This window comes from Syngnathoides biaculeatus, chromosome 2 (genome assembly GCF_019802595.1).
Source record: "Syngnathoides biaculeatus isolate LvHL_M chromosome 2, ASM1980259v1, whole genome shotgun sequence".
Lineage (NCBI taxonomy): Eukaryota > Metazoa > Chordata > Actinopteri > Syngnathiformes > Syngnathidae > Syngnathoides > Syngnathoides biaculeatus.
The window spans coordinates 17837241-17861175 of NC_084641.1; the positions used below are offsets into that span (position 1 = coordinate 17837241).

The window sequence follows — 23935 nt, forward strand, 5'->3', positions numbered from 1 at the left end:
CGAAGAGGGCGGGACTATTACGGGATTTCCTGGTTGTGGGAGCGACTGAGCCACAACACATTGTGTAACCATGGGAAAGGGCAATGTCATTTGTACCACAAAACATCTCCCCAAATCCAATAATCCCTTTATTTTTCTCGATTTGACGCTTCGATTTTCCACCGCTGAGCGGATGAAAGCGACTGGCCACCCACGCACGTGCCGGAAGCTCAGGTGGCCCGCCTGTTTCACAATGGACCAATCGGGGTGAAGAAGGCGGGACTATTGCGGGCCTTGCTGGGGGGTGGCCGAGCCAAAACACTTCCTGTGTAACCATGGAAACACAACGTACCACTCTCGCCGTCACTCACAAGTACAAAAAAGTACAACAATGGCCTTATTGTCGTCTGTTTGACTTCGCCGCTTTCCTCCGTAGAGCCGATAAAGGCGACCCCCGCCCCTTTGCCAAGAGCTCAGGTGACCCGCTCGCCTGAGCGCATCGCTCCCTCTCCTGCCCTCCCCGCAGAGATGCAGCCTGCCTGCGGACCGATGAGCTCGCCGCCGCCACCGGAGAACCGAGCGACTGCAGTCAAACAAAGTCGCCAAGGCACAAAATCGCTTCATATTCCCAACCGAAGTGAAAGAGTAGTTCGTCTGTGTTAGACGTGCTTTTGGGGAGGGGGCCCACACGACCGCTCTCCCTCTCCTTGTCCCCCCACAACCTTGCTCCTCGACGCGGCGGACGCGATGAGCGACTCGGCGGCGTCCGACGGCATGGTGGCCGAGGTCAAACAAGGCACCAAGTACGTCAAGGAGACCGAGAACGTGGCGGAGAAATACTCGGCCTTGACCGTCAGCAAGAACAGCAGCGACGTCAACATGAACGTCGGGGAGATGTCCTCCGCCGCCTTCACTGCCGTCCCGACGCTGAAGTCCGTCAAGAAGGTAAGGACTCGGGAGGGAGGCTGCGACCGGCCGCGGAGGAGGAGGAGGAGGGGAAGCGAGGGGCGCCGCATGATTACTGTGCAGATGCGGGGGGACACGCAGACTTGATCCTGGACCGGTTGCAACTGCCGCAGTATAATATCCTCATGAGTATGGGCAGCACGTCTTCGGTTTCCGTCCCGTAGTTCCAAAACATGTGCACGTTATTAGCTTATTATCAAACAACAAATTGTCCGTAGGTGTGACCATTTATAAGTTATTCACTGCGAAAATGAGTGGGAATGTTTTCTTTGTCGAAACGTGCCTTCACGTTGACTTGAGACCAGTCGGTCTGTCTGTATGCGCCCTCCCTGGCATTGGGAGGCGACCATTCCAGGGTGTACTCAAATGTGACCTTCTGCATGAAGGTTTTTTTTGGATACAGTATATCTATATATCCTTCATGAATTTTCTGTTTGCCTTCGCCTTATTCAGGGCATAGCCTATTCAAGGTAACTTTGATCTAAAATCCGAATGCTGAACCCCAGGACTGTGGTGCCTCAACAGTAGTTTGTGTCTTGACCCTACAAGCGTCCCAATTTAAACCCATTCGTGGGCATCATGATTTTCACGCATTATATCCTTAAGTATATCAAAATATTTAAGTGTTTCAATCTGAAGCCATAATGTGGTATCAGGACAGGATAACTCATCAGTCAAAGTTAGCACGGAGTTATTTCCCTGACCCAACATGGCTGCCTCAAGTACACATGGAGCGTTTCTGAGAGAAGAAAAGGAGATAGGTCAGTATGCAACCAAGTTTGTCTTCAAAATGCTATTCCATCAGTATTATCAATGCATAAGTGTCGTTCTAGAGTAAGAATTAATTGATAAACATATCTCTCCTATGTATCACTTCACAGAACTGATAACGTACCCTTCCCAGTTTTGGGACGCTGCCCGTGAGAGGGTACATCATTTTTGCCCTTTGTTTTATGCCTTCAACGAAAAATAAGTGTTATTTCCTTGATTGTTGCCTGTTAGGAGACTTTTATCTCAATAAGGCAAAATATTGCCACCCTGCTCATGAATGGGTTAAGTCTTTCAAGTTACAAGCATTTCCTTGGAGAATTTTTTCACAGCATTGCACGCCAAAATTCCAGCTCCAGAAACGTCGCCATTCAAGTGATGTGAGAAACAAAGTAATCGATGCCCTTTAATTTTTTTATTAAACAGGACAAATAGTCTAGCACACAAGTACAAAACTGAAAAAAACACTTGCAAGAAGCACGGAGAAGGCTGAGCACTCAACTAACTGCACGGTAAAGTCACTTTTGACTGCACTCACTAGGCCAAGGCGCTTAATTGGACACAATTACGCATACTCCTGTGTGTGTGTGTGATAGAGAGAGACTTGATTACACTTTGGAAAACCAGCTTGCACTTGTATTCTTCTGTGTTTTTATATGTTTTATATAAATATGCATCCAACACTGCTGGTTTTTTTTTTTTTTTACATAAAAAGATCCATCCATCCATTTTCTTGGTTGCTTATCCGCACGAGGGTCGCGGGAGTTCCTGAGACTATCCCAGCTGTCATCGGGCAGGAGGCGGCGTACGCCATTAACTGGTTGTCAGCCAATCACAGGGCACATGGAGACAGACAACAGTCGCACTCACAATCACACCTAGGGGCAATTTAAAGTGATTTGGGATGTGGGAGGAAACCAGAGTGCCCGGAAAAAATACATGCAGCCATGGGGAGAACATGCAAAGTTCACACAGGTGGGGCCAGGATTTGAACTTGTGTCCTCGGAACTGTGAGGCCAACAATCTAACCAATTGCCGCACCGTGCTGCCCTAAAGAACAAAAAAATGGGGGGAAGTGGAACAGCTTAATTGCACGGCAATGGGGAAAATTGATTCATTTGAAAGATAAATTGAGGTTTGAGCTTGGTTATGCAACAAATCAAGGCACCACTGGGTGGGTATAAATATAATGTTCAAATTTAAAAAAAACAAAACTGAAAGATATAACCGACCATGTAATACAAATCTGAAAAGAAGGAGGCAAGCAGAACACGCACAAAGAAATGAAAGATGGACAGATCCGTTTGACCCGCCATGTAAGTGAAGAGTTTCCAAACGGTGATACATGAACAAGTAATCATATGGTGAGTCTCATTCCCAGCAGGGTTGGTTGTGTAATGGCTTCATGGGAAGGAGGAAAGGAGAGACGAGGTCACTGACTCACACAAGCAAGTTATCACACAAACTAGTTATCGTTCACACACTCAAGCATCTCTCTCTCTCCCTCTCTCTCGCTTTAGCTCTCTCGTTGTATTAGACTTCTTTTTGTGGAGAAAGGCCTTTTAAATGTTATTTTTTTTAAAAAGTGGAATATGTCTTCTTGTAGCAAATGTTTGACTCACACATTCACTAGTTTTTTTTCCCAGGGCGCAAGTGCCGGCTCAGTTGGACTTGAGCCTCTCGGGCCTATATTCATAACAATGTGCTTTGTTGTCATAAGCTCTCTGCAGCATTCCTCGCATCCAATATGTTTTCATATTGGAACGCAGTCCACATGTTGTTCTTATTGCTTGGCAGGTGGGCAGAATATGTTATCCACGTGGAACTCAAAGAATGGTCCCTCGACCCCCCCGGGGGTCTGTGAGTTGTAGCTTGGGGACCGCAAAATAATAAGCAATGAATTGTTATATTGTATCCTTTAAAAAAATAGTGCATATGAAATGAAGACTGGTGTGTATAAAAAAAAAAACAAACAAAATGTTGGTGTCATAATTCATTGATTAATCAGCTACTATTTTGATAAGTTGCCGTCCTTTGTGAAATTTAAAAGTTATCTTTTGAGTTTACAAGCATCTGCTTTCTGTTTGGAAATCAGTGATCAACAGTTTTGCTTAATTTCTGACAGGTTGCCAACAAAACAATAATTGAATAATAATCCCTTCGGGGGGAAAAATACCCAATGTATTTAAAAATAATAATTATTTGGCGCCGTAGTGCAAATAATGTGTAATTTAGATGTAGTTGAACCTGAAGCAGCTTCAGAAGTGCACTGTATAACACATTTACACATTGAGCAACCCTGACTTACGTACTTCATTAAGTTATTATGACGCGGATCTTTTGTTACTTCTGAGAGAATTACGTCGTCCCCCTAGCTATTATTTTTTTTAATAGTTCTATGCACACCTACCTGTCATTTGGAACCCACGAAGCTCTCGTCCTTTGCACCTGTGCAATCCATTTTTGACGCCGAACCAGGTCTTTTGGAAATGTGTGAAGAATGAATCCGTCCTCCCGAGTCTTCGAGCAATAGCCAGCAATACAACGAGACGGCATTTTGGATAACATGCAGGAAAAATCTGCTAAATTCCCGCCGGTAAAACTGGTATAAACACAGGAACCCGCTACTGTGGGCGTCTGGAAAAAAAAGTTACTTCCTGCTTCTTCTCCAAAACGAAAGGATTTTCATGGCGGGAGGTACAAAAATCCATATACAACAACATCATGACATGTGGTGTCAAAACAGATGGGTCCATTCCGGCTGCCTTTTTTTTTTTTTTTATTAAAAACATAGTAAAACTCATGCCATAAACATGTCGGTAGACCTTTAATCAGTAGCACTAATGAGCTGTCTCTTTTAAAAAAGTTGGTAAATACAACATCCCTCCTTCTGGTGTCATTGCTGAATTATTCTTTAGTTAATTCATTATTTAATTATAATTTAATTGAGTAAACAAGAATAATTGGTTTCTAAACTATTTCTAAATTGTGAATGAATTTGAAAGCAAAATACATTTTCAGGCGATTGATCGATGGAGTAACCAATAATTGATTATAAAAATACTTGATAGTGACAGCCCTAATACTCAAGCAGTTACTTTTCTTTACTTCATGTTTTGGGCCAATTAAAAGCTGTGATATGATTGTGACACCACTTCATTGGCGGTCGTTGGAATGTGCGACCCCCATCGCATTATGATAAAAAATATTAGCACATGATGTAGGAAAAATGTGGCCTTATCCTCAGTCTGTCGGTCTACTTCGCTATCTACCCGCAGTATTTACCTGAGCTCACGTACATGCAATGTTTTTGAGTGTAATCCGTCGCGCGGACTCAAGGCATTTATTTTAAGACTCAGTCAAGCGGCCAATGCGGTGATGTAAGAGCGTCTGGCGGGTGACGGCGGGCCCTCACCGAGGCAGATTAAGTCTGCCACCTGGAAAAACCTTTTTGATTTTAAGATCTAACTGGGTGAGATGTTTGTTCCATGGAGACCAGAGCGTACCATTACGCTTCAGAGTTTCTATGGAAGTAAATTAGTGCCACCAGGATTTCAATTTGAAATGTAAAGTGATCACATTTTCAATGGCTGTATTTCTGTGTAACTTTTCAATGTTAACAATTCAACTGGCTCCAATTCACTGTCTAAAATTCCCCCTCTGTGCCACCAGGCAGGGTTACTTCAGGTCAGAACCAAATGGCCAGCCAATCCAGTTATGCTTTCTTAGTATGTGACGTCACGTGACGTAACTGCGATTGGCTGGCTGTTCGGTTCTGACCTGAAGTAACCCTGCCCTGTGGCACAGACGATGAATTTTAGACAGCAAATTGCAGCCAGTTGAATTGTTAACATTGAAAGGTTACACTTAAATACAACTATTGAAAATGTGATCACAATACTTTTAAAATTCAAATCCTGTTTCCTGTGGCATTTCGATTTCAAATCTTGGTGGCACATATTGACTGTACTTCCATACTTTCTAATGCCTATCGTGGGTCAGCGAGCATTTGTTGCCCTTTTGTGACCCGTAGAAACAGCAACTACAATTTTCCTCCTGTGAGCCAATTGATGAATTAATTTAACTCAGTGATACATAGATACTTTCAGTTTTGAAATGCCAATATCACAAACAAATAATCCCTTTAGCTGGGCACTTTTGCTGTACCAGGTATGAGGAAGGAAGGAAAAAAGGGAGAAATGACAGAAAGGGGCGAACTATGGAAGGAAACGATGGCGACATCAGGGAGGAAGAAAGAACAAGAGAGGAGAAGGAAATGGGAGGAAGGAAAAAATAAAGGGACGAAAGAGGAGTGGAATGGTGAAAAGAAGGGAGGATGAACTCAGGAAAGAAGGATGGAAGACAGTAACGAAAGAAGGGAAGGGAGAATGGAGGAATTTAATTTAGGAAGGGAAGGGAAAGGTGGGAGACAGAAGGGGAGGAGCAAATTGGGAAAATGGAGGAGGGGGAAATGAGAGCGGAAGTAAAGAAGGAACAAGAGATGAAGAGAAGAAAGAAAGGAAAGAAGAAATGAAGAACTAAAGAAAAGAAGGGGGACAAAAGGAAGGAAGGAGAAAAAGGTAAGGGGAGAAAGACATAAGGAAGGAAATTAAGAAAGGGTTACAAAAGAAGAAAGCAATTTAGAAGGGAAGGAAGGAAGGCATAAAAGAAGGAAAGAAGGGGATAGAAGGGAGCCAGAAAATGAAAGGAAATGCAGAAAGAAGGAAAAAGGGAGGAGGAAGGAAAGGATGGAAACAAGGAAGGGAAGAGGAAAATAAATAACGAAGAAAGCTTGAAAGAGAAGTAATTGAACATATGAAGAAAGAATGGCGGGAGGAGATTAAGAGGGGAGAAAGAAGTATAAATAAAAAAGAAATGAGGAGATAAGGAAGACAATAAATACAAAGGAACCATCGAAGAAGAAAAGAAGGAAGAGAATGAACAATGAGGAAGGGAGGAGGACAAGGCGGAAGAAACAAGAAGGGATAAGGAAGGTAGAAAAGGAGAAAGGAATGAAAGGAGAAAAGGTGCAGAGATGGATGGAAGAAAATGGAAAGGAGGGAAAGGAAAAGCAAGGGCAGACTGAAGAAAATAAACGAGGAAGCATGGAAGAAAAAAGGAATGAAAGGAGAATGGAAGAAGGAAGAAATAAAGTAGGAAGGGACAAAAGATGTTTGGAAGGAAATCAGGAAGGGGAGGAAGAAAAGAAGTCAAAAAAGAAGGGAATGAAAGAAGGGAGTGTGGAAAGAAAGGATAGAGGAGGCTGTCTTGCTTATTCTGTCTCTCTTTATCTCACTCTATTTCTGTCTCTCTCTTTATCTGTCTTTATCTTGACCTCTGTGGGCCGTTCGAAAAGAGTCTGACAGGTGAGCGGCACCTCCCACTCCACTGGGCGGGTTTTGTCTCTTGGGGGGGGGGGTTGTTAATATCGTCAGGTCCAGCAGGTGCCGAAATGTCACTTGGAGGACGCGGAGGCGGCGATGGCGCACACAACGGTGAGTGGCCACTTTCACCTCGACGCACACCGGCAGGTCACGTCAAGGCCGAGAACTCGCAGAGTGGCCAAACAATGTTAATGGCGCTTCTTCAGCATCAGACGAATCGAAAACGAACAATTTTAGCAGTTCTGACCTTGCGGAGAGTCGTCTTTTTGGGTGGGCCTCAACACGCCTGAAGCTATGACATCACCTCCCACTTTAGACAAAGTCCTTGTTTGGAGTTGGTCAAAGTACAAGAGACAGAATTTGCTCAAATAGTACGGTTGCACGTGACGTCACGCTTGTTCATCCGGGTACATCGTTGCGGACAAGAAGTCAGCTGTCCATCTTGATCGTTGTTCCGACTCGAGTAAATCATCACGCCAGATTTTGTGTTGCGTCTACGGATGTGGAAATCGCGGAAAGAGAGACCTTGCAAAGCGATTTTTTTCCGTGTTCCAAAGATTAGATTACATGAAGGAGAAGATACAATGGAGTTATCGAAAAAACAGCAACAAAAGGGGCTTGCACATATACGACGTGCAGATCTGAACGAAGCTCGAGCACTCGAGGCAAAGGGTTATTTGAAAGTCTGCTCTGATCATTTTGTAACCGGTTAGCACGTGTAGTTCTAGTGTCATATGTTAAAGCGTGTTGACGGGAATTGAGACGAAAGAACACCAAAATTTTCAATCAAATATCTCTGTCGTCGTGTGCGTTGTCCATAGTTACAACATATGTTACATAGTTACAACAATGGCTTCACGCCCTATAGTTTTTGCTGTGATCTTCCTTCGATGGTCGTGTTTAGTGTTCAAATTCGTATTGGACTGTCGACCCTACTGCCAATAACAACAGGCGTGTATGTAATAGTCTTTTAAAGGAGAAATCCAGTGCTTTGCATGAACAGTGTTTCCAATAGGTCATGTAATATGTACCCTATTTTGACAATGTTATCCTAAATCCTCTCTCATTTAATAGTGTTTTGAGAAGATTTTTGTCGACAATTACGAATTTTCATGGCCGCTGCCATTTTCGCAAGTCACATGATGTACGTGGGCGTATGTGACGTGTACTGTGCCTTTCCAAACGCTCGATTACATGGGAGACCATTAAGCCCAGTGCCGATTTCTCGGATTTATCCTCATCTGATGAAGAAATAGCAGTATCGGTTGATCGGGAAGACGGAGGAATACTTTCATACAGATTTTAACCTCTGGCTGTAATTAATGTTGAATATTCGGAGGGTTCTTCGGGCGGAATGATGCGGAGTCTGACTACTCAGAGTCCTACGCGCGACATAAGTGCGTAAACAAAGGCCCCGGGAGCTCCGGGCGGCCAGCCGCGGATGGTTCTTTGGTCGGGAATGATGCGGAATCTGACGAGCGAGCTCTGGTGGCGGGCCGCGAGCCGAGCTTTCATGCGGCAGAGGCCTTTAGTCGAGCTTTGGTGGTGGCGGAGGCCTTTAGCCTAGCTTCGGCGTTTGGGGCTAACGGCCTCCGCCGCCTGGAAGCTCGGCTCGAGGCCCGCCGCCACCTGCTTCGTTAGCCCCGGACACCGAATCTAGGCTAAAGGACTCCGCCGCCACCGAAGCTCGGATATAGGCCTCCCCGGATGTCGAAGCTCGGCTTGCGGCCCGCCGTCAGAGCTCGTGGCCCGCCTTCAGTGGCGGCGGAGGCTTTTTAGCCTAGCTTCGGCGTCCGGGGTTAACGGCACCCGCCGCCTGGAAGCTTGGCTCGTCAGTCTCCGCGTCATTCCCGTCTGAAGAACCATCGCGGCTGCCGGCCCGGAGCTCCCGGGGGCCTTTGTTTACGCACTGAGTAGTCGGACTCTGCGTCATTCCACCCAAAGAACTATCCAGATATTCAACATTAATTACAGACACAGGTTCAAATCTGAATATGGAAGTATTCCTCCATCTTCCCGATCAACGGATACTTCTATTTCTTCATCAGATGCGGATAAATCCAGGAAATCGGCGCTGGGCATAAATGGTGTTCCATGTAATCCAGCGTTTGGAACGGCACGGAACACGTCACATGTAGATCATGTGACTCGCAAAAATGACAGCACCCCTGAAAATTCGTAATTGTCAATAAAAATCTTCTCAAAACACTGTTAAATGAGAGAGGATTTAACATCACATTGTCAAAATAGAGTACATATTACATGACCTTTTGGATACACTGTTAATGCAAGCACTGGATTTCCCCTTTAATGTGTACTTGATGAATTTTACAGGTGAACGAAGTAAACTGTACGATAAGGATTCTGTAGATTGGGCTCCAACAGCAAAATTAGTAAAATTTACGCACTACATTGTGATGTAATTAATAGACCACGTTTTGACTTACAAGCTATCAAATATATGCCAACAAATTAAACTCACACTGCCAAGAATCATGATTTTGTCGCCTGACAATGTCTAGCAGGAAAATGGTTTTACCCATCCGGAAACGACGAAATTGTACGCTTTTCCAGTTTTTTGCCTGGTCTCCGGTGCAAAAGGACATCTGTAAAACTGGGGAGTTTATGATGTCCGGATCTTCTACTTCAGGGAAGTCTTTGAGATCCTTTGAAAGTACGTCGTTTTGGAGAGTATACGGATCGATATCTTCACAGAGTTTGATCTTCTGTACATATCTAGCTTTGGTGACATCATCGAGTGAATTCAAATAGGCAGAAAACGTCCACCGCTCGCCGCTTATTCATGGGTCTGTGGATGTTGCCACGGTGATGTCGTCTGCAACGCCTAGCTTGTCTGTAGAAATGGCGGCGATTCGATTGAGGGCACATTTTTATCAACCCAAGAATCCGCTGCCTCACACCACAATGGCCGACGTAAGACATGGCTTCTTGGAACTTTTCGGTGCAACCTGTTATAATAGACACGCCCACCCGATTTCGCAAAACTAGTTTTGGGGGCAAATGAATTGTGCGCTTCAAACCAAAATGGCCAACCTTCTTTTCAGTTTCGAGTGTGGGTCCTTGAGACTTCTTGGGCTGTCCTGTTAATGATAGACATGTCCACACTAGTTTCTGAGGCTATATATATTTATTTTTTACTTTCTGAGAATCATCAAACCTTGACAGCATGCTCCACCCACAAAAAAAGCTTTGCAATGTACCATTGTGGCCCGTTTGTTGGTGTGCCGTGAGACTTTTCAATTGTAAAATAATTTTCCTTGGCTCCGTAAAACTTGGAAATCACTCGCTTCTGATTGGGACACTTTTGAAGAAATTCCCCGGGAGGAGTGTGTCCACATGGGAGTCCTTGTCATTCACGTCCTCCCGGATTTATGGTGTGCGCCGTGTGTGTGTTGTGTCAACGCTGCTGACCCGCGCGTTGGTTGTCAGTGCAAACACCTTCAACAGACATCAAAAATAAGGAGGAAATCTGACCGCATTCCACAGTGGATGAAAACATTTCAAAGAAGTGAACACTCAAGTCCTCCGGATGTGTTCGCCAAAGGACAGATTTGTGCCTGGAAATGTTTCAGAATTACAAGGCTATCCATCCATCCATTTTCTTTGCTGCTTCTCCTCACCAGGATCGCGGGGAGTGCCGCAGCCTATCCCAGCTGTCAATGGGCAGGAGGCGGACGCCGCACCCTGGACTGGTTGCCAGCCAATCGCAGGACACATCGAGACAGACGACAGTCACACTCACAATCACACCTAGGGGCAATTTAGAGTGTCCCATTAACGTTGCATGTTTTTGGGATGTGGTAGGAAACCGGAGTGCCCGGAGAAAACCCACGCAGGCACGGGGAGAACATGCAAACTCCACACAGGCGGGTCTGGGATCAAACCCGGGTCCTCAGAACTGTGAGGCCAACGCCTTACCATCTGAATCACCATGCTGCCAGAATTCGAAGGCTAAAGAAATGATCTTTTTGTATTCATTTGCTGGATTACACTATATACTACATGTTCCATTTAGTTGACTTTCAAGACAAAAGTTCATTGAGAGCATTTCTATTTTTAAAAAATAATCAAATAGTCACTGATGGTGTAGTGGTACACACGCCTGACTTTGGTGCAGACAGTGTGGGCGACCACTTCAGGTTGTAGTCTGCCTTTCGTCTGGGATAGGCTCCCATCTCTCCCGTGACCCTTGTGAGGATAAGTGGCTTGGATAATGGATGGATGGATGTTCTTAATAGCTATGAGGACAAAAATAGGAAGTTGAAAAAAGTATCTGACAAAATAGAAGCAAGACTTCTGCACAGGCATCCACAGGACAGCTGGCCACCATCACCAACTGTCATGACCAAAAAAAAAAAAAAAAACCAAATAAAAATACTTGGACAAACGCTGGAGTCTATTCTGAAAAAAGGCCTCCCACAAATACTTGAAGAAATGACAACTAACAGTGCAACCTTTTTGTTTTGTGTTTCTCCCGTGTAGATCCAGTTTGCCAATGCGGAGGACAAGCAGGAGTTCAGCAAATACCCGACGAAGGCCGGCCGCCGTTCGCTCTCTCGCTCCATCTCGCAGTCGTCCACAGACAGCTACAGTTCGGGTACTGCACTTCATCCGAGCCTTTTAGCCCTTGATTGCCTCAAATATGTTTATTACAACGTCGTTACACTACTCTTTTTGTTGCTTTATACATATTCTACATCGAATGAAAAATAGTGGAGAAGTAAACAATTATACAATGCAGCTACATATGATGTAACATTTTAGTTGATCTTATTAAATAGTCTAAGTCACTAAAATTACAATTAGCCTGTTTTGAGGGGTGGGGCTGTCTCATCCAGGTGAGCAACAGTTCTTCTCGTTGCCATTAACGACGGAACCTAGATTTTGTTACCATGAAAACTGCAAGGTGAACCCGGGGGATCGAAAAAGCCAAACGGCATCCGAATGTGGGACAAAAACCAGACTGTGGGGGCAGTGTGCAAGTATACACTACTTATCAGAAACTAATCCATGCATCCAACGACACTCGGCGCAGCTCTGCTTACCTTTTGGCCTTGACCCAATAGTGTTTCACGCAGTGTAGCCTGGCCGGCACTTCAATGTGGCTCTGGCTCTCCGCCCGGCCCATCTTAAAGTTATGGGCACAGAAAACTTGGTTTGGCGGTGCAATTGGGTAAACCGGCATACGGCCTCGCTCTGACAGATTTTTAGAAAAAGATCACTGAAGTTTGACTTGGTTGCTAAATCAATCTGTCAGTCATTTGTTCAAGTGAAATTCAAAAGGCCTCTTGTGATGCATTTTTTTTTTTCACATTTGTGTCCTTGCTTGCCCCAGCTGCGTCGTACACCGACAGCTCCGATGACGAAACGTCCCCCCGTGACAAAGCGCAGGTCAACACACAGGGCGGCAGCGACTTCTGCGTGAAGAACGTCAAGCAAGCCGAGTTTGGCCGCCGTGAGATTGAAATTGCCGAACAAGGTACTTTTTGCGGATTGGCCCTCTGTGCCGAGATTGGTGTGTCTGAAAATTACAAATGTAATGGCAAGAGAGGGCAAGTGCTGGCCGCGTCTGCCTCACACATCTAAATGCTGAGGTTCGAATCTTTACCAGTTTTGTTAAATTCTCTATCAAGGAGAGGCTTTCAATGTCATCAATTCCTTGTTTATTCCAACAAATTTTCATGAATTCCCACTTCCAAAAGTTTCCAACTTTGAAGATTGACGTTTTGCAACCCTGCTCTCAAAACAACTTTTGAAAAACTGATCATTTGGCAACACCGTTAACTTGAGGTGGTGGCTAAAATGAAAATGTCTTTCGCGAATGGTGCGTGAGGTTCTGCAGCCCTGCATCATGGCGTCGTCATTGCCTGACTGCCTTCCAATCCTTGTGTTCGCTTCCTCCAGATATGTCAGCCCTCATTTCCCTGAGGAAGAGAGCCCAGGGCGAGAAGCCTCTGGCGGGGGCCAAGGTGGTGGGCTGTACCCACATCACCGCTCAGACGGCGGTAGGTTACGACTTGGCCCTGCCCGGCGTCCTTCCCGGTGTTTTTGTCATTTTGTCGGTTCTGGTTGTCTCTCAACAGGTGCTGATTGAGACCCTGGTGGCTCTCGGGGCTCAGTGTCGCTGGACCGCCTGCAACATCTACTCCACCCAGAACGAGGTGGCCGCCGCACTGGCTGAAACAGGTCAGACCAGTGTTCCAGTGATGCCTTCAGAAATGGAACTATGAGTTTGATTAACAATTGGAATTTAACCTGTGCCACTTTTTGTTTTACGCTACTTTGAGTAATTTTAGTTCAAGTTGTACAAGTTTTTTTTTTTCCAGAGTTTTTTGTTTTTTGTTTTGTTTGTCGAACCACCAACAGCTATTTACGCTTGATAGTTTAATTTTAATCTGTGCAACTTTTTGGTGGTAGCTTTATTGTAAAATGATTGCAAAAATGATTGTTTGTATTATACATTTTACGTAGTAGTTTTAGGCGACACCTTGGCCTTACAGTTCTGAGGACCGGGGTTCAAATCCTGCCCCCCGTGTGGAGTTTGCATGTTCTCCCTGTGCCTGCGTGGGTTTTCTCTGGGCACTCGATTCCCTCCCACATCCCAAAAACATGCAACATTACTTGGACCCTCTAAATTGCCCCTAGGTGTGACTGTGAGTGTGATTGGTCGTTTGTCTCCATGTGCCCTGCGATTGGCTGGCAAACAGTTCAAAGTGTACCCTGCCTCCTGCCTGTTGACAGCTGGGATAGGCTCCATCACTCCCGCGACCTTTGTGTGGATAAGCAGCTAAGAAAATGGATGAATGGATGTCACTGCAGACACAGACATACAATGGAATGAGCACCAGTCAGTGTAACAACTGTGTAACAATGAAACTGTCGAACAACTTGATGGTGTCGCCTCCCACAGGAGTGCCCGTGTTTGCCTGGAAGGGTGAGTCTGAGGACGACTTCTGGTGGTGCATCGATCGTTGTGTCAACACGGAGGGCTGGCAGGCCAATATGGTACGGTACGGTACAGCTTCAGTGCAGCATGGAGACCTTCAGCTGTCACCCGTCTTGCTCAGATCTTGGACGACGGCGGAGACCTGACACACTGGGTTTACAAGAAGTACCCCAACGTGTTCAAGAAAGTGCGGGGCATCGTCGAGGAGAGCGTCACTGGAGTTCACCGGTGAGACTTACAAAGGCACTTTGGGGTCAGTTTTTCATAGGCAGACAGAGCATCGGCAGTGGGACACAACTGCATATGCTGACATTACGAGACGTCACGCTGTGGCGACTCCTAACGGGACAAGCTGAAAGAAACTTACCTTATTCTGTATATTTTAAGCGCAATAGTCTGTGCCCGTTTGGCAATTTGGCAGACTGGTCTGTGCCAACATGCACATTCTGGTGCAGTGAGGGTGCGTCTTTGGACGTGATCTCAATATTAGCCTGGTCGGACTACATTCAACTCTTGGTCCAAGGAGATGGCTGGGCCAATGCGAATTTAATCAGGGCACATGCAGACAGGTCCTAAGGTTCGTGGACGTGTTTAAGTCATCGGCGGTTCTCACCAGCTCATTGTGGGAAGCAGCTGACATTGTCAGTTGCCACACTAGTCAAGATCAGTGATAACGTTCCAATTAGGCACGGATCGCCACTATTAGAGATCAACCTTTTCCGCACAGAGGTGCCTCCATGCGAGACTGTCATTTTCCCCCAGTTAAAGGGAATGACAAGAGCCTTTTTGATTGAGCAATTTGACAAAAGTACATTTTCTGATGTTTTAAACTTTAAGAAGGGCCAATTTGACCCGCAGTATAAGAGGAGGGGTTTTAACTTTTTTTCTGGAGCTTTGGACCAATTCCACTCACTTTCAGCGTGTGTTCAGTTATTAGCCATAATTATAAAGGACAACAGAAAACTGAGCCGCTGATATGTGGTGAAACTGTATTAGTTCCAAATTGGCTTAGCCTGACTGTTGCGTTTTCCCATGTGGCAACGTTGCAGACTTTACCAGCTGTCTAAAGCCAGCAAGCTGTGCGTCCCGGCCATGAACGTGAATGACTCGGTCACCAAGCAGAAGTTTGACAACCTCTACTGCTGCCGTGAATCCATCCTGGATGGGTGAGCGTCCATCCGCCTGTCCAACACCCAAATTCACTTGTTTGATTTTGTCGTTTTGTTTTTAATCGCCAGCTTGAAGAGGACAACAGACATCATGTTTGGTGGCAAACAAGTGGTGGTTTGCGGTTATGGAGAGGTGATTTCTCATTATGAATTGATTAATATGATGAAAACAGGATTTAAATATGCATCTCAAAAATGATTTATCGTATAATCATAAAATTAGAACGCCATAGAATTATTTCCAGTCTTTTTACTTGTGCTGTTTTTGATGATTATGGCTTGCAGATGTTAAAAAAAATAAATAAAAAAAACAATTCAGTATAGTGAATTTTCACCATTCAGTGAGCCCTGTTATTGGCACTCCCCATCCAACCCCCCCCCCCCCCCCCCGCCTTCGAAAAAGATTTGTAATTGCCTGTATATGCCACAAGATGTCGGCATAGCACTACTGATGTCTAAATTCAACTCCTCGACTTACTTCAGCACATGTCCTTGACACCAAAATGCCATAAGAGGGCACCCAAGGAATCCTGGAATGGAATCTTGCCTTGGGTTTATTCCGGATAATTTATTGCAGGTGTTTTTGTGAGTCACTGCCCTGCACTGCAGTGACTCACCTCTACATCTGAGAGTTAGCTTTGTTGGCTATTTCATTTTAATGTGGCACAATGAGGCAGCACAGTGGACCAGCTATAGAGTGTCGGCTTCACAAGTCTGAGAACCGGATTTCGAATCCCAGCCCGCCTGTGTAGGGTTTGCATGTTCTCCCCCTGCCTGTGTGGGTTTTCTCCGGGCACTTGGGTTTACTCCCATATCTCCAAAACATGCATTAATTGGACACTCTAAATTGCCCCTAGGTGTCATTGTGAGTACGACTGTTGTCTGTCTCTGTGTGCCCTGCGATTGGCTGGCAACCAGTTCTGGGTGTACCCCGCCTCTTGCCCGCTTGACAGCTGGGATTGGTTCCAACACTCTCGCGACTTTCATGAGGATAAGCGGCTCAGAAAATGGATGGCTGTGCTACAATAACTCATATAAAGTCAAAATGGACACTTAATTTTTTCAAAAAAAGAAACCTCTGTGATTAATCTTAACTCATATATTTGATAAATCAGGAGGTTGCTTGAATATACAGAGAACATTAGTGGAATGTCACTGTGTAAAACGTTGGCCATAGTCACAGTTTCATGGTATTAATTTACAAATAGCAACCAAAGCTAGGATAGCAACCATCCAGTATATCTAATGCACATAGTCATAACAATATGGAGAGGAACAAATGCAAGTAAAAAGCAACGTTTAGCTTGATATTTTACAACTACAGTACTGCACATGAAAACAACTGGATGTTCCAGACTACTTACCATAATGCTTTTCCCTGACTACGTTGCCAGGGCTGTCAGTGTGAGACACGGTGCCAATGATTAAGACAGGATATCGGCCATTGAGATCATGTCCAAGTGGCCTGTTGTTCACAGGATTCAACCATACCACACCTGCCATTTGAGGCATGTGCTCACGTAGAGAGTGTGAACGATCACTTCAACTGCTCAAGGAAAATAACTCTCTCTCTCTCTCTCTCTTTCTCTCTCTCTCTCTCTCTCTCTCTCTCTCTCTCTCTCTATATATATATATATATATATATATATATATAGATATATATATATATATATATATATATATATATATACACACACACACACACACACACACACCACACACACACACACATTCACATAACAATGTAATAAGTAATTGCTTGCTACTTCACAGATTTCATTCATTGTGGGGGTTTTCTGGAATGTAACCTCAGTGATAAAACAAGGGATTACTGTCCTAGAAAATTGCCTGTGATCTCAAATGTACTGAGATGGCCCTGTATGTGGTGTAGGTGGGCAAAGGCTGCTGCACGGCTCTAAAAGCCCTGGGAGCCATCGTGTGCATCACTGAGATCGACCCCATCTGTGCCCTGCAGGCGTGGTAGGTAGCTGCTGCTTTTTTACGGATTAGGGTTTGGCGATACGGCCTTCAAAATGAATCACCCAACACAAATGAAATCATTCCACTTGTTATGTCAGTTTCTTAGTGGGAATTTAAACCTACTAGCTAAAAAGAAAAAGTTTGTAGAAGGGTAAAAAAAAAAAATCACAAATTTGTCATCTCTGACAGTACGTTTGTAAACTTGCTGCTCTGTTCACAGCAAAGTAGTTAGTGTAAGCCACTGTTAATATGCTGATTTTAATAGATCAAACTAATGAATTGCCGAATACTAATACTGATCATTTGAAGTTGTTGACAATATTTGTTTAATCGCACCTGATCAGCATGGACGGCTTCCGAGTGGTCAAACTGAGCGAGGTCATCCGGCAGATGGACGTGGTCATCACCTGCACTGGTAAGACAGCAAATAGAAAGAAAAAGAAAACACATATGAATATGGACTTTTCTGCATTATCCAAATGACTTTGGGAGAGAAGCTGGGAACGCCCTGGGCTGGTCAGCAGTCAATTACAATGTCACGTACATAGACAGAAAAACGGACTGGTCGCCAATTTTGCCCAGTCCTAAATTAGACTTTAAAGAGGAATGGTCCACTTTGATCTGCGACCTGTTTTCTCCATTATGTTACTATTGTGTTCTTTCTTTTGTTTCTGGTCGTGAAGGCAACAAGAATGTTGTCACCAGAGAGCAACTGGACCGGATGAAGAACGGCTGTGTGGTGTGCAACATGGGTCACTCCAACACGGAGATTGACGTGGTAAACGTTTGCACGTTGGTCCGGGTCCGGGGTCCACTCGTCGACATTTTGGTTGTCTTTGCGCCCCCTCACGCAGGCCAGTCTGCGAAGCCAGGAGTTGACCTGGGAGCGGGTCCGCTCGCAGGTGGACCACATCATCTGGCCCGATGGGAAGAGGGTTGTGCTTCTGGCTGAGGTAACGTATCTTGGGTTAGTCATGGGCCATGTTTACATTTTTATGACTGTGAAACCATAAAAATCTTCCACTGCCTCATCATATTTACACTTCAAAATTTATGAACTAGTTTTAGAATTTGAAATTAAGAGTAATGGGTTTTTCAACTATTGTTGTTTGGTAACACAAAAATCAGAATCAGCTTTATGGAACAAGTGTGTAAAAACACACAGGGAATTTTTCTCCAGCAGTCGGTGCTGCCCTGGTACGACATTCAGAGCAAAGAGCAAGAGACATTGCTGTTTATAGAAACTATTCCTTATAGTGGTGCAAAATGTAAAATCTTCATCTAGAACAGGCAAGAAATATGAGTTTGTCAACATCCCAGATTGCGTTAAACCTGTGCAGAGTCCCTTTAGCCATTCGCGGTTACCGTTATAGTCAGTCCAATGACAACTGTGCAAAGGGAGCAGTTATGACGGTAATATTGCAATGTTATCATATAAGATATGACAATTAAAAATTTTGGTACAGATTTTAACAAAAAATCATGGAAGTTGAAACATATGATTTTGCTTCAAGGGCCACATAAAAACATACAGTGGGTTCTGGCCCCCGGGCCTTGAGTTTGACACCTGTGCTTTAGACTGTGCTACTATGTAGTTCTAGTAAGCGTGTTGGATTTCATCTTGGGTTGTTTGCTTTCTTTGTCAGGGACGCCTGCTGAATCTGAGCTGCTCCACAGTGCCCACCTTTGTGCTGTCCATCACCGCAACCACTCAGGTCAGATGTTGTCAACTTAATGTATGATTGATCAGATTTTTTTTTTTTTTTGCGCTAAAACTCAGAGTTAGTTGTTAAAATGTCATCTTACATTGGATGTAAAGTCAGTTTTAACACAGTGCTAAACTCATTTGCCAGATTTAAAAAAAAAAAAAAGGGAATGGGAGCAGACCTCAGCGAGTGATTGCCATAAATTGTTTGTTGCCTGTATTGTACAGTTGTGCATTTTTAAGAGTAGTGTCACATTAAAAGATGTTTGTATGTGAATTCAACTGTTTTAGGATCATCCATCCATCCATTTTCTTTGCCGCTTATCCTCACAAGGGTTGCGGGTAGGACCCTATCCCAGCTGTCAACGGGCAGGAGGCAGGGTACACCCTGAACTGGTTGCCAGCCAATCGCAGGGCACATGGAGACAAACAGTTGCACTCACAATCGCACCTAGGGGCAATTTAGAGTGTCCATTTAATGTTGCATTTTTTGGGGATGTGGGAGGAAACCGGAGTGCCAGGAGAAAACCCACGCAGGGGTTGAACCTGGGACCTCAAAACTGTGAGGCCAACACTTTACCAGCTGATACACCATGCTGCCCTTTTAGGATCATAGTTTGTAGTATATTTGTCACCTACAGTAAACAATTAACACAGGCAACTATAACTTTTTCCCTGGTCAACAATTTTACTGGTATAATCTTTAGTGGGGCTGAGGGCCGTCAATTTCAGATGGGTTAAAATCCTCTGTGAATAGCGGGGCTCCACTACGTAACCAAACTTTTGTGGCCACCATTGTCCTCCCCCCCCATGTCATGTCTGGCTGTCCGTACACCACATGATATCAGCTTGTTCTTTGCAATGTCTGTGAGTGGCATGTCTGTCTGTGACTGTCTTTTGAATTATTGTTTGCTTGCAGGCACTGGCCCTGATTGAGTTGTTCAATGCTCCGGAGGGACGTTACAAGCAGGACGTGTATCTCCTGCCCAAGAAAATGGGTAAAAACGTCTGATAAAGCTAAAACACGGTGTACCGTACACTATAGACATACATACTTTATATAAGCACCTATGCTTGTATAAAAATCCTTCTGCACATTACCTAACAAAAAGTACAAGTAAAAAGTACTTACAAAAGTAAGTTACAAGTATACACAGTGCACCCCCGGAGGTGAAAGTAATCCATCCATCCATCCATCCATCCATTTTCTTAGCCGCTTATCCTCACAAGGGTCGTGGGGAGTGCTGGAGCGTATCCCAGCTGTCAATGGGCAGGAGCTGGGGTACACCCTGAACTGGTTGCCAACCAGTCGCAGGGCACATAGAGAAAAACAACCGCAGTCTCAATCACATTTAGTGGCAATTTAGAGTGTCCACTTAATGTTGCATGTTGTTGGAATGTGGGAGGAAACCGGAGTGCCCGGAGGAAACCCGTGCAGGCACGGGGAGAACATGCAAACTCCACACAGGAGGGGCCGGGATCGAACCCTGGACCTCAGAACTGTGAGGGCAACGCTTTACCAGCTGACCCACCGTGGCGCCTCAAGATGGCATTGTTGGGAAAAAAAAAGCTTGGTGAGATGGTTTTTCGATTGTGCAATGGCATGCCAATCATTGGTGTTATTTAAAAGGGGAATTTGCAGCCCCTTGCGGACTCACGCTGTGTACAAGCCATGCAACAACAATCTCATCCTGAAGATAAATTAAAGCAAACATGCTGGGAAACAAAGCCAAAATTACTGCAATAAGGCTTCATTTCACTTGGGGAAAAAAATTCATTTGAAATAGCAATAAATAAATTGATGAGCTTGGTCACAAGTCAAACCATTACTGTCAACAAATAGGACTTTTAATACCACTGAAGTGAAATTGGATGTAATGATTGGGCACGTTCTCTACTTTGTAGACGAGTACGTGGCCAGTTTGCACCTCCCCAACTTTGACGCTCACCTCACAGAACTTTCTGATGAGCAGGCCAAGTACATGGGCCTCAACAAGAACGGACCCTTCAAGCCAAATTATTACAGGTACAGTGTATCCCTATACTGTCCCCTCTGTACTGCTGGTTTAATCATGCTGCACTGTATTTTGTCTTCAGGTACTAAGGGGAAGGCCTGCTGACGTTTCCCCTGAAAGGAACACATATATCTTTTTTATTTGATAAATTGCTACCAAATGGAGGACTTATTTTGCTTATGTATCCTAAATAGCACATCAGATATAGCTTTAAAAATGAATTGTATATTTATCGAGCACGCTAAATGTCTGGTCAAATAGGTAAAGAAAAGCCTGCTTGCATGTACTGTTAGCTGCTACAAATTTCATATTTTTTGATTGTTTTCTTCCTTTTTTTGCACAGTGCCAAAAAATCAAGGTTGATAAGAATGAAAAGTGATATTTAAATATGATCTACATTCCACTACACTAAATGCTCTCAATGTTTTCTGTTTGTGTGGTCAGTATATTCGTACCACCAAGTCACCCTTATTAACTGCAACAAATAATATTGATGAAATGGGACAACCGTTCCTTACTGCGGATGTCCCCAATTATTGTGGAACACGGCAATCTATCATAACATGCGTAAGACAAAAATATTGTATCCTCTCCTGTCAAAATAAAAATAAAAAAAACCTCATCAAATTCACTTGCCCTGGTAAAAAATAAGGCTGCGAATCTTCCAAAGTTGCACTGCTTAAAATATGATTACTATAAATTCCTCACCAAAGTTGTGCTTGTGAAAATAATCCCTCGAAAGTTGTGTTGGTTTAACACAGAGATGCATTGAGATACGAGTGACCCGACGTATGAGTTTGACAAGGTATGAGTCGTCATTCTGACATTTGTTTTTGTTTGGTTTTGACTTAAGATATAAACGCTGTATGTTGCCAGTAAACTTAACTCACTTTCCAGCAGGCAGCACTTGAACAAATAGCACTTGAGCAAATTCTTCCCAAAAGGGGCTACAAACTATTTAATGCCACTTCCGGTTGAAGTTTAATCACAAACATGATATAAAACAAATATTTAAAACACCCAAACAACTTTGCGCGAGCTTTATATGAAAACATGACAAAAAAACCCTGCATAAACAGGCTAACATGTAGAATTGTTAGCTACGGTGTTATAGCAGGGGATATTTGAACATAAACGGTGGAGGAACACGTAGACAGACAATATAACAGTACTCACAGGAATTAATCTTCTTACTCTGCAAAAAACAATTAATATTATTGCATTTGACTGAGTCACTGGGCCTTTCCAGATTAGGAACTTTCCTATGCGATTGCGATGAACCAAACCTACTTGGAGGAGAGGTCGTTCAAATTCTAAAATTGCTTAGACAAGGTGCCTCGATGCAACCTTTAAGACAAATTTAGCAAATGTTACTCCTGACCAACCTTTACGAAAGCAAAGGAGAGCCACAAATCTTTAGGGCAGCAGTATGTGGCGCACCAGACCACTTTTGAAGTTTACAAACTATGCAAAGACGTGGAAGAGTTTCACACCAGCGACTTAAAAGAAAAAAGTACACAAGAATAAAACATGCATCAAGAACAGTCTGCGTGAACGTTAATGTAAAAACATCCATCCATTTTCTGAGCCGCTTATCCTCACGAGGGTCGCAGGGAATGCTGGAGCCTATCCCAGCTGTCAACGGGCAGGAGGCGGGGTACACCCTGAACTGGTTGCCAGCCAATCGCAGGGCACATCGAGACAAACAGCCACACTCACAGTCACACCTAGGAGGAATTTAGAGTGTCCAGTTAATGTTGCATGTTTTTGGGTTGTGGGAGGAAAACCGGAGAAAACCCAAGCAAGCACGGGGAGAACATGCAAACTGGTGGGGCTGGGATTGAACCCAGGTCCTCAGAACTATGAGGCCAATGCTTTACCAGCTGACCCACCGTGCCGCATGTAAAAACATTTCAATCTTTTTTTGTGAGCGGGAAAACGGATTAAAAAGATTAGTGGCACTTGAGTACATTTTGATAGCGAAATACAGGGAAATAAAGAAATGATTTGAAATAAAGCATTTTAAACTTGTATCTGAAGGCACCACTACATAAGACAACTGTAAGACCCCCACCTCTGCAAAACTGTGCAGGTTAAAAGTAGAGAACTGTAGTTGCTCCACACTTGATTAAAATAAAACCATAACCTCCCTGACACTCCGCCCCTGCCATAAAAGGTTCAAAAGTTAGAATAGGTAGATATAAGTTTCAGAACACAAATGACTACTAATGAACTGAAATTGTTTTTTAAAAAAAAAAAAAAAAATTCTGTTAGGTGTTTCCCTGTCTGCTGTGATTTTTTTTCTTGATTTTTTTGGGTGGGGGAAAAAAAAATCCAAAGGAATCAGGGAAACCTTTGAGTGACGAGAATAAATTGAGTGGAAGTTGTACATAAAAGAGGGCAAAAACAGGTGGAATGGCCACTAGAAAAGAGACAGACCGGGAACGAAACCGCCATTATTGGGTTTTTAGTTGAAGTGTGAAGGCTATTTGCATGTGGCTGGTTTAAGAGTCCATCTCGATTCAAGCAGCCTGTGAAAGAAAGTCGAGCTTCATACTCTCTTGAGTTAGATCAGAGGCTAATAGATCATCCAGCGTAGCTTAATAGTTTTTCAAAGAGCATCCGTCATCAAAACAAACACTCAATGCAAGGCTGACCTCATTTGCAAATGATGCGAGTATGCCAGCTTGACCAATGTTAAGGTATTTTATTTATTGTTGTCTCCCAAATTAATTAGCCAGTCCCTCAACGATCATGTTAATGTTGTCTGAATTTCTGCCAACATCATTTTTTTTGTCATTATTGTGACCTGCTGAAAAACACGTCTGTCCTTTAAAGCCTAATCTGAGACACCATGTTTGCTGCCAAATATGATTTTCTTTTGGTGTCAACACCCATTCAATCAGCAATAAAGACTTGATCTGTAGATGGAGTGTACCTTTGACGTCTTCATTGTAATTGTTAAAACATTGTTTCATCCCAGAGATATTTTAAATAATGAC

At 44.0% G+C, this 23935-nt stretch overlaps 1 protein-coding gene across 2 annotated transcripts; it reads left to right on the forward strand.

The window, feature by feature from the left end:
* The first annotated feature begins 177 nt into the window (after positions 1-177).
* On the forward strand, positions 178-23913 carry ahcyl1 (adenosylhomocysteinase-like 1). 2 transcript variants are annotated; one of them, XM_061838486.1, is made up of 17 exons: positions 178-924; positions 11601-11715; positions 12454-12597; positions 13023-13123; positions 13202-13304; positions 14029-14123; positions 14186-14292; positions 15114-15230; positions 15303-15366; positions 17125-17213; positions 17558-17628; positions 17897-17991; positions 18068-18166; positions 18860-18928; positions 19838-19916; positions 20824-20944; positions 21016-23913. In XM_061838486.1, the coding sequence occupies exons 1-17, from the start codon at positions 727-729 to the stop codon at positions 21020-21022; spliced, it is 1674 nt and encodes a 557-aa protein (XP_061694470.1). In that variant the 5' UTR covers positions 178-726; the 3' UTR covers positions 21023-23913. The 2 variants fall into 2 exon arrangements, with proteins under 2 accessions (XP_061694470.1, XP_061694479.1); XM_061838495.1 differs by lacking the exon at positions 178-924 and adding an exon at positions 7110-7208.
* Positions 23914-23935: the final 22 nt, after the last annotated feature.

What these genes read in the sequence shown, in the direction of transcription:
- ahcyl1 (XM_061838486.1), top strand. Translation starts at nt 727, where the DNA reads ATGAGCGACTCGGCGGCGTCCGACGGCATGGTGGCCGAGGTCAAACAA. An exon ending in CGCTGAAGTCCGTCAAGAAG is followed by an intron (nt 925 to 11,600) that starts GTAAGGACTCGG and finishes TCTCCCGTGTAG; the next exon opens with ATCCAGTTTGCCAATGCGGA. An exon ending in TGGTTTGCGGTTATGGAGAG is followed by an intron (nt 15,367 to 17,124) that starts GTGATTTCTCAT and finishes TATGTGGTGTAG; the next exon opens with GTGGGCAAAGGCTGCTGCAC.